Source organism: Peromyscus californicus, unplaced genomic scaffold (assembly GCF_007827085.1).
Source record: "Peromyscus californicus insignis strain IS unplaced genomic scaffold, ASM782708v3 Scaffold_9__1_contigs__length_137607984, whole genome shotgun sequence".
NCBI lineage: Eukaryota > Metazoa > Chordata > Mammalia > Rodentia > Cricetidae > Peromyscus > Peromyscus californicus.
The window spans coordinates 8,766,203-8,781,309 of NW_026294617.1; the positions used below are offsets into that span (position 1 = coordinate 8,766,203).

Genomic DNA, 15,107 nt, shown 5'->3' on the forward strand with positions numbered 1-15,107 from the left:
AACTCATTTTAAAAAGAGGAGAAAAATATAAGGAAATAAAAGATCAACCCAAGAAGTTCAAAATATGAGCTTCAGTAAAAAGAGGGAGGAGAGTAAGTAGAGAGGAAGATCATCCAAGAGAAAGCATAGGGACAGGTCTTGGCATCCCAAATTAAAACAATTCTGAGAACTCAAAGAGAAAGCTCACAATAAGCTGTACCACTAAGGTATACTTAAGTATACAATAAATGAGAAAGTCCTTAAAATTCCCAGGTTATAAGAAAGTTAATAAACAACATATGTAAAATAGGCCCAGAATCAGAGTTTCTTGGGGCTTTTCAAAAACAATACTAGAACCTTAGAAAACAGAGCCAACAAGGCTTCAAATTCCAAAGGGGAAACTGTCTTTAACTATGGTTAGGGTGTGGCTCGCTCGGTGTAGTCCTTGCCTTCTATGCCCACACCCTGAGTTCAGTCCTAGAGATGGATAAACTCAGCGTAGTAGGGCAGAGCCCACACTGGAAGTGGAAGCAGTGCAAGCCCACTGCACTCTGCTTCACCCAGGCTACTAATTCAAATATTACTGTCATCAGAAAAAGTCTTACAGAAACACCTAGAACAAGGTTTGACTAAATGTTTGAACATGATGTGGCCCCAGTCAAATTAACACATAAAAGTAAACATCATACTATCAAACTGTGCATCAGTTTTAAGAGCAGAGGGAAGACATTAATAGGCATACCATATCTCTGGAACATTCCATGTCATATACTATCTCTTTGAAAGCTACTGGAGGATGTATCCCTCTAAAAAAAAAAGTTAAAACTTGGTAATTCAGGAAAAAGATAAAGGAAATGCCCAGAATGATGGCCAAAGGAACCTAATACCAGTTTGCCACAGGCCTGCAGAGCAGGACAGTGTAGAGTTCCAGAGGACTGGCACCAAGAACAAGTGCAATGCCATGAGTAGATCACGGCTGTGTTTGACCATGCTCAAAGACACTTCCTAGCGGAACGTTCACATCTACTTAGATACATAGAAAGTAAGGAAGTGAAAAAATGAGGAAGGGCAAGAAGGAAATGTGTTATCATGATGTACTGCATGCCTTAGCTGTGAAGAGAAATGATCTGAACTCTCCAGACTGCTTTAATCGAAACTTGAGAGTGAGTACAGTCACGGTATGAGGTCAGAAGTGGTGGATGTGTAATAGCTGTGAGTGGGAGCTGCAGGGAAGAGGAAATGGCTTTGGAAACTGATTCTTTTCATGCTGTGAAGTCAGGAGATACTGTCCATACTTGGAACTGAGTGCCTTTTGTGAATATTTACCTATAAAACCTGTCAATTGAGAATGGAGATGAATAAGGACATTTCTGAAGGTTTGCAAACTATACATAGTATTTAAGCTTTGTTTTTAATCCAAGAAATTACAGTAGCAGCGGAGCTTTAGACATTGCTCCAAAGGCGCCCTTATGCACTGTACAGGTCTGAAACTGTAACCTCTGGAGTCGGTCCAGTCACGTGTGTTACATGGCTGATGACAGAAAGTGGGACAGGAATGCGGGGAATGCTGAAAAGTAACTCGGAAAATAAGAATCAAGTTATTCCTATTGTCCTGTCCTGGAACTTAGTGTGTGATCCTTTGACAGCTCGAGAGGGCCCTGTTCTAGGACAGTCTCCATGCCCCTTTCCTCCACCTTCATTCCAAATGAGTGTCTTAGACACTAGAAACCCGGACTGGTGACTAGGAGATCCAAGTGAGCCAGCTTCCCTGTGTGTGTTGTACCCTAAAGAAGTTTTTGTAATCTTTATAGTAGAGTGGGCTTATGTATATGCACTTATTTAGAAAAACTAAAGGTGTGATGGAGGGAGCTATAGATGAGGTTCATAAGCACATCCCCACAGCCCGGTCCCGTCTGCATTGCTTCCCAGCAGCTAGTACATGCCAGGCACATGGAAACCTGCTAAGCAGTTCTTGTCAAAGGCAGGCAGGATGTTGAATGGGCACAGTACTATTCACAAACCAGATCACATGGGGGCGTCTCTTCTCCGCAGCGGTCCCCTGACACTTGGGCTCCACTGGTGCTTTTGCTTGGGAACCGGAATTATTTGGTCCTCTCTTGTCATATTCTGAAACTGCAATTTTCTAATCTGATTGTATGGCAAAGTATCACCAAGTATCACAGCCCACATCATTCCCACCAGGCAGCAGCAGGCCGATTCCTGTCCACGTGCATTTCTCTCTTGAAGACAATCTGTTTCTTTATTGCAAAGCCATGCTTGTTTGCAGAAAAAAGCAGGGTGGTTCAAGGGTAACTGTGGGAAAAAAATGGAGAATTGCTTCTAAACGTGGCTCTGAAAAAGCTGTAGAATTTGCTTTAAATAGAAGTATTTTGCTAGTATTCTTTGACATTTAGTAGCCCGAAGATTTTAGTGATCAGATTTTATTACACAAACTAAGACTGTGTAATAATAAAGCCATAAAACTAAAAGTGAAGATCCATAACATTCTATTTTCATAAATAATGAAAGGGTTTGTAAAAGTACATGAAGCCTTGAAAACAAGCCACTGACAGAAGCCAAGGCTCCTGTTATTTAATCTTTCATTAGCAATATAAACAATTACCTCATTTAATCATTAGAATTCAAATGTGAATAATAAGCAAATAATAGTGCATGCTAAGCTTATGTCTCTACAAGTTTGTTAATTGTTCTAGCAGCTTGCCATAACTACATTCAAGTAAACACGCAAGACATGTAAACTAACATAAGAAAATGGTGTAGGTCCTTACCAAAGTGAATATCCATGTCAATTAACATAAGAAAATGGCATAGGTCCTCATCAAAGTGAATATCCATATCAACTAACATAAGAAAATGGTGTAGGTCCTTATCAAAGTGAATATCTAATCTAAATATCTAAACTGATATGGATCTTTAGATGAAGAAAAATCCTTTAATATAAACCTAAAAACTTTTAGCATTATGTCAACCAGGTACACTAAAGGAAGTTAAATTTGTGTGTGTGTGTGTGTGTGTGTGTGTGTGTGTGTGTGTGTGTGTGTGTGTGTGTGTGTGTAGATAGATAGATAGACAGATATATATATATAAACCTATTCCAAGGACAATAACCTCAACTGTGGAGACATGTAGACAGGTACATGTCTTCATCCATGTCTTCATTCATTAATACAAAAATGCTTGGGTAAATTGATGTCATTTCTAAACTCTTACTCTTCTTTTCCCTTTCAGTTAAATATGAGAGAATCAAGTTCTTGGTGATCGCCTTAAAGAATGCAGTGGAGATATATGCTTGGGCCCCTAAACCTTACCACAAGTTCATGGCGTTTAAGGTAAGCACAGAAGTTGCTTGTTTAATTCAGTGTCCATCAGAATTCTATTTTCCACTTAAGCCAATATCAGTTTTATTATATAGAGAAAAACTTGTTTTAAAAACAATTCTTGAATTTATTATTTTAAAAGACTCAAGTATTAAAAACACTATCCAGTTCATCACATTCAGACCTGTGATTGTCCTCCTCCATTGGAGGTCTATGAACTGTGGACTTCAAGAAGAATTTAGTTGGGAATAGTTACCAGGAAAAGTACCAAACACAACATTACACACCAGTGTCTGTGGCAGAGCACTGACAGTCGAGCACTGTCTGGTGTTTTGCCTGAGAAAGGCAGATCTGTGGCAACACTATGTCTCCAGATCTGCCCATCATCATTGCGTTTCTGAAGGAACTCCAAGTTCAGTTGATTCTTTGTCCACTATTGCATGAGACCGCCTCTGAATTGAATGCTGAAGGCAGTCACTCACAGAGAAGACCTCATCCTTCTGCAGTGCCGTGCTGATTGTCCTTGCAACTGTTTACCTTGTTTTGATCTGTGCTCATCACAGATGGGTTGGGTCCTCATGAGGTTCAGCTAGAGCGGGATGCTGTTGTGCTTTGCCCCATTGATCCCGGATTATAAAAGATGAGCACTGGAAGAACCAGAAGAACTGTTGCTTTCAGTCACACTGATGTGCTAGGACCAGATAGCTTAGCCGTATCCAGTGTGAATTTACCTCCCGTTCTCTGCATTTCCCACTGATTCTCATTTCCCTGCTGTGTGACTGTGACTGGCTTTGGGGTTTTTATCTATTCTTTATTGCCACCTATTTTGTATGTAAAAACCAAATATGCCCTGGGATTTCCTCAGTACTCTCACAGCATGACTCACTCCACTCCCATCTTATTCTTTCAGTTCAAACGCCCATTTGTGAAATGCTGTGGATGACAGATTTATCAACAGACATGGGGTTTCCTCCATCAGCCCACTTTACTGCAAGAAATTTTTGAGTTACATTATATTCATAATGACAACAAAAGGCTAACTCCCAAAGCTAGTGTGGTGCTACTTTGCTGCCAAAATCTCTCTCCAGAAAATCTTTTCACTCAAGTTCCCCTTCCCATTTCAACTCTGAAGTCACAGCCCTCAGGGTCCTGGCCACAGCCCATGAAAGAAAACACTTCTTTCGGCAGATCAAACCCAGCCTAGCAGAGAAAGCACAGAGGCGGGAACTTGAATAGGAAAGACTGGTGTAGTCCAGAGGCAGAACCTTCCCTAGGACAAAGACAAAAGGTGTTAACTTCCTTGTGCTGTAAGAAGGACTATAACAGACCCAGGGGAGCAGTGTTTGATGGCAGCTGTGGTTTCTTGGACCTTCCCCTAGAGCTCAGTATCTGAAAAGTACAGAATCATGACAAAGGGAGAGAGACTGGAATTCTTCCCAGCTATGGAGCTGAGGGCCTGGATCCATTCCTACAGAACTTTGATAAACTTGCCTAGAGCTCTCCTCTTTTGCTTTCCAGTTAAATCCTTGGAGACAAGACAAGCCATGAGTATTATGATGCGTCTTCCACATCCCCCTTTCTTAGGCCCCAAACATAACTCTCCGAATACAGAAATTGACAATCATAGTAGGAAAATCATAACCAGTGTACACTCACTAAACTCCAACAGATTTAACACAGTGGTGCTTCCAGACTGTTCTTGACGGTAGTAACCATAGATGAACCTGGGTTCCACATGGGAAAGACGGAGCTATAGTGATGGCTGCACACTCTCTAGAGAACAAAGGCCAGATATACAGGAAAGCAACAGCATCCCAGTCACCAAGCTTTTAACACAAAATGCTACCATCAAAATTGACAGCTGTAAACTGTCTTGACTGTGCAAGACAAGAAAGGGAAAGAGGAGAACAAAAAATAGACAGTACAGCTTCCCCCTGGGGTCGGATATGAATGGACCTATGCCTGAAGGAGACATGTTCCTGGCTTTTCAATGGAAAGCCCCACTTCCTTCTAACAGTGGCTAAGTGAAACACCTAGGAGTAAGACAACCTCTTTTACTGGCATGGATACTAATGAGGTGATTTTTAAAGTCTTTTGCAGATCTCCAGCATAAGCCTCTGCTTGTTGACCTCACAGTGGAAGAAGGTCAAAGGTTAAAGGTCATTTTTGGCTCTCACACTGGTTTCCATGTAATTGATGTTGATTCTGGAAACTCCTATGATATCTACATACCATCCCATGTAAGTTCCAGGAATGGACTGTCTCCTGCCCCTGCATGACAGCTATTTTTCACTTGAAATCATGCTAATCTGTAAAAGTTGTGAACGTTAGGTATCACTCAGTAAACCAAATGTTCTTAAATGTTTTATTGCTCCCTCAATCTAAGTAGCACAAAAATTACATTATTTTGAAGATATCATCTTGTTTCTTTGGATTTCAAGTTGAAATGCATATGTTATATAAGAGCTGAGTTCCCATTTTCGGTTTTTGATTCTGTGCTAGAGAAAGACAATGATTAGATCCTAAATTCTTGGAAAAAAATCTCTTTTCTGCTATTTCCAGTTTTTCTCATCAGCCTGAGGGCAATGGGGTGTAGTGGAGCAGATGAACTAGATCTCATACCATTTGTAACATGTGTGAACCTGGCAATAGCAGCCATTCTAGGCAACTTCTCCAACCCTCCACTTTCCCAGCTATAAGATGAAATTTCAAGTACCTATTCTGTAGAGCTCTGATCCTTATCATTAAATTGGCTCAGGACCCAACATATTCAAGTTCCTATTAATAATATGATATTTAAATCACTATCTGACACATTTCATAAAACTTTATCTTAAGGGAAATGCTACATAGATGCACATATGAGAACCAGTGTGATGTAAGGTATGTTTCATGAATCCCAAGGCTAACAAACTCTCGGGATAGTCTGAGGCTGGTCCATGACTGATTGACATTTGAGACTCTAAAGAAACCCAGTCCTTACGTATGTGTTTTGATGCATTTACACACATGCAGCTGTCACCCGCTGCTGCATTTATGCTTTTTTATTTGCATGTCTACATCAAAGCTGAGACTTGGTCACCACTGTGATTGTCTTCAAAGCACTGTCTGTCAATCACAGGTTGGAATGACATTGTCAACCAAGAGGAGTAGCACCTCCTTTCCATAAAACCAGTCAATGTTTGCTTATTTCTGCAGTGTGACTAGTAGTGGGGTAATTCTACTTTTTCCCCCAAAGAAATCACTAATTTAGATCATTCTGGTGTTAGAGCTCCCAGGTGAATATTCTGGGTACTATACTCATGACCTTCTTGCAGGCACCTGACATTCTTACCTTTTGTGGAAGCCGTCATTGTAGTGGGAACCCATGAATTCCAGTGTCAGAAAAGCATGCTCAGAGCCTACGTCTATCACCAAATACTCGTATAACTTTGGTCAAGTTACATAACCCTGAGATGTAGTTCCCTCGTTTGCAACAAAGCTTTCTATGATGACGAACTCGTCAAAGGACTAGAAATGATATATCCAAGTGGTCTACTGACTAGCACACTGGTACTCCATACACTCAGTGTTATTGTTCTTCAGAACCAATAAGATGGATTCTGGATCAAGTAACTGTGTATAGTGGTGCATTTGACAAGAGAAGTGATTAAACCAGAGTGGATTTCAATCCCTACAGTGAAAAGGACAAAATTTCATTTGCAATTCTTAACGATAGAAGTCAAGAGGTTTTCTTGATTTTAGGTCGAGTAACTCTTGGCCTTCTTTGTCTTCTAGATTCAGGGCAACATCACTCCTCATGCTATTGTTATCTTGCCCAAAACGGATGGAATGGAAATGCTTGTCTGTTATGAGGACGAGGGGGTGTATGTGAACACCTACGGCCGGATCACGAAGGATGTAGTGCTCCAGTGGGGAGAGATGCCCACGTCTGTGGGTAGGTTAACCATTCCTTATCTCCTTCAGCAGTTACACCCCCCAAATGAAGCGAAAGTCAAGAAATGTGAAACAACCATTTGAGTACACAACAAAAAAAAAAAAAAAAGAAAGAAAAAAATATCTGTGACTAACACTGTAAGACTTGCTTTGTCTGTTTAATCTCAAGTCCTTTGTCTTTTTTTTTTGTGGTTAAGATGTGAACAGATGCTGTGAGTTGTTGCCCATCTAATGTTTTTAATGCAGTTTTGGAAATTCCTTTTGACAGCCTACATTCATTCCAATCAGATAATGGGCTGGGGCGAGAAAGCTATTGAGATCCGGTCAGTGGAAACAGGACATTTGGATGGAGTATTTATGCATAAGCGAGCTCAAAGGTTAAAGTTTCTTTGTGAAAGAAATGATAAGGTAAATCCGTTTCAACTTTGCTTTAGTGTTTGCATTTTAAGAGACCACCAGGTACCTGTGAAACCTTCATTTTCCTTTATACTGACAAGTCACATCTGTGTTAAATGATCAGTCACTCTCTTGAAATGACATTATTGGTTTGCTTCATGTGAACATTCGGAATATGACTCATGCATCCTAGCCAACATAAAACATCTAAAACTTCCTTGTAAACTCTCGGTAACTCCTATGGCCTGAGGGCCTGCTGGTGATTTAACAACCATCCTAGACTCTCCTGTGCATTTAGAGCAGCTAGCTCATCATTCATCATCTCACAGTGGGTCAGCCTTAGGCTTTCACTTTTAGGCCTTTCACGGAGACGCTATTGGGACTTAGCTTTCATATTATATTCACCCCTAAGTGTAAAACATCTGACATGTAGAAATATGAACTTCTAAAAAATGTCACTCATTCCCCAGACACTAAGTCACAAACTCAATTCCTGCCATGTCCTGTCTCATTCCAGCCATGTGTCTCCTGACATGTCACAGGGGAGCTATGTTCTAATGTCTGTCCAGCATGATCAGTCACCACAGGAGTATACTGAAGTGGTCATGCTCTACCTCGCCCTCCCTGTAGCTGATTGCCTCTGAGACAATAGTCAGCCTACCAACCATGTCCCTGAAGCAGCAGATATGAATACCCGTAGGAAGGAATGTGATGGGTTGAACTGTTTACATCTCTTTGTTCACCCCAGTTCCCCAGAGGCCAGGCTGGTCTTCATCCAACCCTGATAATATGGGTCTGGATTCTTTGACCCTGGCTAACTGCTTCTGACCTAGTGTGGTCGAGTGGATAGTAGCTGTAGGAGACAAGGATGGTTACCAGGGGACTTATCAGACGCCAGACTTAACAAGTAAGACTCCAACACTCCTACAATCCTAGAACCTAAGACATGAAATGTCTGGGTGTGGATGACCACACTGCTGTAGTTCTTGACAACGTACCCCAGCAGGCCTGGGCCAGCCCATACTCTCAGGCTGGGGCCTCTACTTTAATCCCTGAACCCACAGCTAGAGACAAGCAACCCTTTCCTTTCAGCACATCCTCACCATCCTCCCCACTTCGATTCTCTGACCACTTAGAGTATTCCTATGTAGCATTAGCTAAATGTCAGGCAATTCCACAGGCTTCTTAAGGAGCATGGGGACAAAGTAGCACTCATGACACACACACTCATTCCTCAGATCACAGGCACTGGCTGACTGAAGGGCTAATGCACAGCCCCAAATATTATTTCCTGGGGCAGTGGTTCACTGACATTCAGCTCAAGCAAGCAGTAATTAAGTTCTGCTCACTCCCAGGGCTTTTGATAAAATGATTGAACTGGTTCGGACCTAATGGACTATGGTTCTGCTTATTGATGCCATTGTCTCCTTTGGCTTAGGATCTGCCAGCATCGGCATAGAGGCCCGGTGCCAACCCCTGAAGCGCCAGACTGGATAGGCATTCACCAACTTCGCCTAATCAACCATAGCCACTCTGGGGTCTTTGTTTTCCAGTTTGAAAACTGAACACTGAAGTTGTACAGCTCTCAGTAGCCCCCCAAATTTTGCCCATAACTTTGGGAATTTAAAGGGATTCTCTTTCATCTGCCTCCATGTCATTTACAAGGGAGAGAAAGATTGTCCCTGTACCTTTTTAGAAATCATCATTGTCCCAGGCCAGAAGTCCAGCAATAAATAATAATGTTAGAAAATGTAAGGGCAGGAGGGTTTCCATACAATGCCTTTCTCAGAAGTCACTATAAACACTGGCCATAGAAACTTAGCTGACATATGGCAGGACAGGCCATGTGAGAGGAAATGGCTGGACAGGTGGAGAAGAGAAGGGGAGAAAACCCACGAAGCCGAACTAACTTGTTTTTAATTTCAAACAGGTGTTTTTTGCATCCGTGCGGTCTGGAGGAAGTAGCCAAGTGTTTTTCATGACCCTCAACAGAAATTCCATGATGAACTGGTAACGGAAGAGCACTTGGCACTTATCTTCACGCGTTCTTTCTAATGTAAAAGAACATAACCCATGTGGACGTGTGCCAGTCTAGAGGCAGAACCAGAAGGCCTGGTTGAACATAGCGCTTCCCTGTTTCCTCTCCCTCCAGCCCTCCCAACAGAGTCCCCTCTTTCAGCGTTGCAGCCTGGTTGAGAAGGAGAGAAAGAGGTGGCAGGAATGTCCGGGAGACCCCGAGGATGCTGCATTGTCTCTGGACAGAGTTGGACCTTGTGCCCTTCGGAGTTAGGGATAGAAACAAATATCGTGTGCTTTTATGGTTAAGCTGTGTTTGTGCTGGGTTTTCAGTTCTTTTGGTTTGGGGTTTTTTTAACTTTTTTTTTCTTTACCCCCTTGTTTTGTAAGAATGGGGAAGAATGCATACTGGGAAATTAGTCTTCTTTTTTTTTTAATTCTGTCTGCCTGCTAGCTTTAAGTATATGGTATGTTGTAAGATTTCCAATTCCCAGTAGTGAGAGACAGCACAATCAATGTACTTCTCTCCCCGCACTGAAGGCCATAACCGCACTGTCGTGTAATTTAAGAACTCTCTTGCCTTCCCCAACCCAAGGGGCTATTTTGTTATTTTTTTTATTGCTACTGGCTAATGAATTTTTGAAAGAGAACAAAATAGCTGGTTTTCTCCTCTCTGGGGAAAGAGATTTTAAATGGCTAAACTACTAGCCTTACTCTAATAAAATCAACTGCCACTTGTGTGAGCCTGGCAGGCCGTATTTTGATATGGCCCTTTCTAGAATGGAGGGTGTTGAATGGGACAGAGATGCCATTGAGTTGAGTGGGCTTGTGTTTGGGGAGGGACTTTGGGGTGCCATTGTCCCTCGATTATTATGCAACAGATCAGGGCAAAACATGGATGACAGGTGTGTCACCCGGAAGGAGCGTCTGAGCAATGAGCTGATATGTCTATGTAAATACACACATGTCCTTTCTGCAAGGTACAAAGTCTCCCTGCTAAGAGGTCCCTTCACTTGGGCTTTGTTAGGACTGAGACTGATTGAGATCTTTCCTGGAGCTGGGGTTACATGACAACCACGCTCTGGAAACCCAGTTCCCTCCCGAGGGTGCCACTTTCTCATGATAAAAACTGTGACAAAGAAGAATTACTAATAAATGTTTCTGAGCTGCCTGTGTTCTCACTGGGTAAAGGGACTAGACTCTCCGGCCTGCCACCAACACAGCGGGCACCAACAGCTCGGATGTTAGGGAACCCGAAGGCAAGGCTTTGGCCAGAATTCTGAGACCCTAATCACGTTATGTTCCTCCAAACTTCCCAACATACTGTTAACAACATCTGTGCAGAGGTGTGTACGTGTTTAGTTCAGGTTGACTTGTGTCCTTATAAACCCTTACTCGAATGATTTGATCCTTTATGTGACTGGCTGGGATTTTTCCCAAAGCTGTAAGCATGGCCGCCTATGGTATCCAGGTGTCGCAACATGGTATCTGTGCTCTGCTTCCTGTTTTAACCTACCTCGTTTTGTTTGTTTTTGTTTCTCTGTTCATCACAGCAGTGTTAACTCCAGGAGACATATAGAGAGCTCAACCGGGCAATCTCAGCTGTATTGATTACTTTCAAAACAGTAGTTAACCAAATTGTTCTTTAAAAATTGGAGGGAGAAAAAAATAATATCCAGTGACAAAAACCCGATGAGGTTTGTTTTTAAAGAATACAATTACTGGAAATGGATCAAAAAAGAAAAACAAAAACTGGATCCTACTGATTTTGCCTAAACAAAAGAGCAGCTAACGTACTATTAATGAGAACGAAACATATGTTAGGAAATTGGGACCTTTTTAATCTGGTGTTTTGGCCAAAGGGGATGAGAAGGGGGAATATGCTGAGTTCTGAATATAGCTTATTCTGTACTCCCCAAGGGTGATGGTCATTTGCAGTTATCTAAGCAGGTAACACACAGGATGTAACGAGGGTGGCCTTCAGGTGATCACCGGGCTGTACCCAGCACAGGCCCTCTAGCTCTCCAAAGCAATGAAACCCTGCTGTTCTCATTTCTACTGCTGCTGTGATGCTGCTGAACACAGTCTTCACAAATTCCGGGGGACAGATTCAGCAATAGCTCTGGCTTGAATTTAGCAACTACTGAAATTGGATGCTGATGTGGACAAATAATGTGGGTTTGGGTCTTGTCTCCAAATGTGATTGCCACCAGCTCTTTATATTGCTGCTGTGACATTCTGAACCAGAGGTTTCTTTAAATTGTGTTGCAAACTGATCTGTTTTTATGTTTTGTTTCGTTCCGTTCTTATTTCTAAGTGATACATCTGAAACACACAGCTTTAAATGATTTTTTATTGTGGGACTTTGGGTACAGTAAGAAATAAAAGGGAATCATTGTGTTTAAGCATAAGGTAGTTTGTGAATGTATTTTTTAAAATCTAGATTCATTGGAACAAAAAATCATAAGCAAACATATTAACGCCGTCTTGTTTACAGTATGTACAGTGACAAAACATAACATGAGCTTTTTCTGGTGCCAACAAAATAAAACACAGACGTTAAACATCAAGCCATGCCTTTTATATTTTTGTACGAATAGTTTGCACTGAGCATAAGGCAAAACACCAAATTGAAAAGAGGCCCACTAATCTCTGCTCCTTAAAATACATTTAGAGAATTCCTTGAGGCAGTTATCTTCAAAAGTAAATATTCTGGCATTTATGACGGGTCTCAACCCTAACACCGTGAGACCTTGGTCATGCAAAATATATCAGAGTGGTTCCCTTGAGCTTCATCATACAGTTCCCAAATTTGGGGGTGGATTTCCTTTTGTTTGCTTATTTTTTTCTGGTGGGTGGGAGCTCTTTACCTAGTGTAATTTCAAACTGCTTTTGTTTTGATCTTTCCTTTAAGAAGGTTTTGTTCCTAGAAATTAATCAGGTTTCTGCTTTTCTACAAGGAAAAACAGTCTTCCCCCAAAGACAGCTTTAGTAGACCTGCCCATCCTCAACACACTAAATTGCTGACCATTCAGCCAACCCACTAAACATGCCCACACCATAGCTTTGGCTGGGACCTGGAAAGAGACCATTGTGCTCAAGTGCTGGCCAGGATGTTGTAGCTTGGATTCCTGTATCCAGTGAATGATGGAGATGAATTGACTGTGAATCCTTCCCACACTGATTCCATTCAGATCATATATGGCCATCCCACAACATACAAACAACAACTTACATTAAGTACCACATGAAACTTGATAGCTCTAGTTAGATGGAGCTCAGTGAATTTTCTTGGGGAATTTTAAACAAACTTCAAGACCTAGACTTGCTTGTATTATTATGATTTTTATTCAATGGGGTACATTAAGATTAGGGCAAACTCTCACAAGGCCACTTAGATGGGGTCCTGTGCTTCTAACACTACCATCCCACTGTCATTTTCTGGGGTCCGCACCTAACAGACCTTGCATCAAGTGCACATTTTTCAAAGCCATTGTAGTTTCTGGTTGTCACTCTCTGCCTCTAACGTTTTCTGTCTGCTCTTGTGATGCACTGACCATTTTGTCTCTGGCCCCTCCTGTGCAGTCGTTTAGAAAGAGGTGTGATACTCAGGCCTGAGCCATTTGGGTTTTGTCCATTGACAAAGAAGGGCCAAAGTCTGACTTCACAGTCACAAAGTTCTCTTTTGAAACTGCTTTCCCTGCTACTGTATGTACAAGTTCATGTCACCGTAGCCTCGAACCGTGCAAGCGCTGTGTGTGTGCTGTCTCAGAAAGTCCATGTGCACGGGCACCATCGCCTTTATGCTGACTGCTTCACGATATACAGTGTGCTGTGTCATTGTTAAGAAGGAAGATATAGGTGTTGATGGAACTTTGACCATGACGTGTTGCAGGAAAGCATGAGAAAATCTGCCATGCTCCAAACACTCCAGAGACTCTCTGGTACTATGTTCTGGCCATCTCGACAGTTATTAATTACCTTTTAGTTCATTCCTGAAAAATGAAATATAAATGTTTCAAACAATGCATACAAACCACCTGACAAGCCAAGAACTTGCTTTCCCTAAGACTACATAATTATAACACAAAATTTAACCCCTAAAGTCTAATTTTTTTTTTATTTACCTGCTGGAATTTCTCGTAGATGCCATTGTATTTGGCCTTGCTCACTACAGCAGTATTAGGGACCCTAAAATGAGCTGTCTTCCCATGAGTCTCACACAGTGTCAACTTAAAGGATCTCTTTTCCAGAGCCCAACAAAGAGTAAAAGCTCTTCACAGTTTGCAGGTCCCCAGCTGACAACATGTACACTTTTGCCAAGTACTTTCTAGTGTTATGTTATTTCCATACTGCGTCATTGTTCTGGAAATCTCTCCATAGACATTTGTGATAGTCAACAGTTTGCACAGCATTAAACAATCTGAGATCATGACACTGTGCACTGAACTTCATTCTTCTGCACACAACACAGAACAACAAAGATCTCCCTGAAAGTTTCTAAACAGAAGATCCCTGGATAAGGTTTGTACTATTTCAAGTCAGATCAAAATCCTGCTAAACATTTGGGTGAAATCTAGAAAACACGATTGAAATAAAAACAGTTCCCTGAGCTCTCCGACCTCTGCTGTGTGTGATCGTCTTTGCACCCACTCACTCACCTGCATGAGTTTGGTTTAGATGATTTCTCTCTGATAGGCTCGCAAATGCTGTCAGGAAGGGGCAGTGCCCTTCCCAGCCATGGATCACTATCGGTCCTAGCAAACACCCAGGTCTCAGCTGCGCCTTTGCTATCCCTTGCCCTAGGTTAAAGCACGCTGTGGTTTGTTTAAGGAACATGAGACATTTCCCTAAGTCAGACTTTCATGGTGGCAGCAGTGAGGGGAAGGACAGCAGGCTAAGTGCATTTTAAAACTGCATGTTTCAAACGGACTCTTCCTTTTTACATTTCAGCTGCAGAGAGAGAGCAAGTCTGTAATACTAGGAGGGAAAGTGTTCCTTTGCTGTGCCTAGGATTGTTAACATTTTTAAACCTCTCATTTCCAAATGTGTTTTGAATGGCCGAAAGTCTGCAAAACTGGATGAAGTTGTACCTATGTATCTTCCTGAAAATTTCTTCCAGTTGAAACTTTTAAGTGTTTGTTTTCCTTCACTTCTACAACAGTTCTTCAAGAAGTACTTTCTACACATGTTCATGCTGCAGTCAGAAAGACTTTGGTTAGCTCTACGCCAAAGATTCCCTAGACCCACAACCTGAAACCTGCTGTGTTCCATTGTTACAGAGGAAGTATGTATGATGGACTATTAATAGGTACAAGATACATAATTCCTCATTGCCATTTCCAGATCAAAATCCACCTTGCTCTTCCCAATACCCACTTCTTTGAAGCTCTTTCATCCCCTGAGAAGGTCCCTGAGCTGCCCCCCCTCCCGTGTTGCTCA

At 41.8% G+C, this 15,107-nt stretch overlaps 1 protein-coding gene across 6 annotated transcripts in view; it reads left to right on the forward strand.

Annotated features, from left to right (window-relative positions):
- Positions 1–14,100, forward strand: part of Tnik (TRAF2 and NCK interacting kinase) — a 419,460-nt gene extending 405,360 nt beyond the window's left edge. For 4 of the 6 annotated variants that reach the window (XM_052730807.1, XM_052730806.1, XM_052730804.1 and 1 more), the window contains 5 exons: positions 3,229–3,329; positions 5,408–5,557; positions 7,095–7,254; positions 7,522–7,661; positions 9,580–14,100. In XM_052730807.1, coding sequence (XP_052586767.1) covers positions 3,229–3,329; positions 5,408–5,557; positions 7,095–7,254; positions 7,522–7,661; positions 9,580–9,663 — 635 coding nt within the window. In that variant the 3' untranslated portion in view covers positions 9,664–14,100. Of the gene's footprint in view, positions 1–3,228; positions 3,330–5,407; positions 5,558–7,094; positions 7,255–7,521 lie in introns of all 6 variants that reach the window. The other 2 variants (XM_052730805.1, XM_052730801.1) reach the window with 1 other exon arrangement.
- The last annotated feature ends 1,007 nt before the right edge of the window (positions 14,101–15,107 follow it).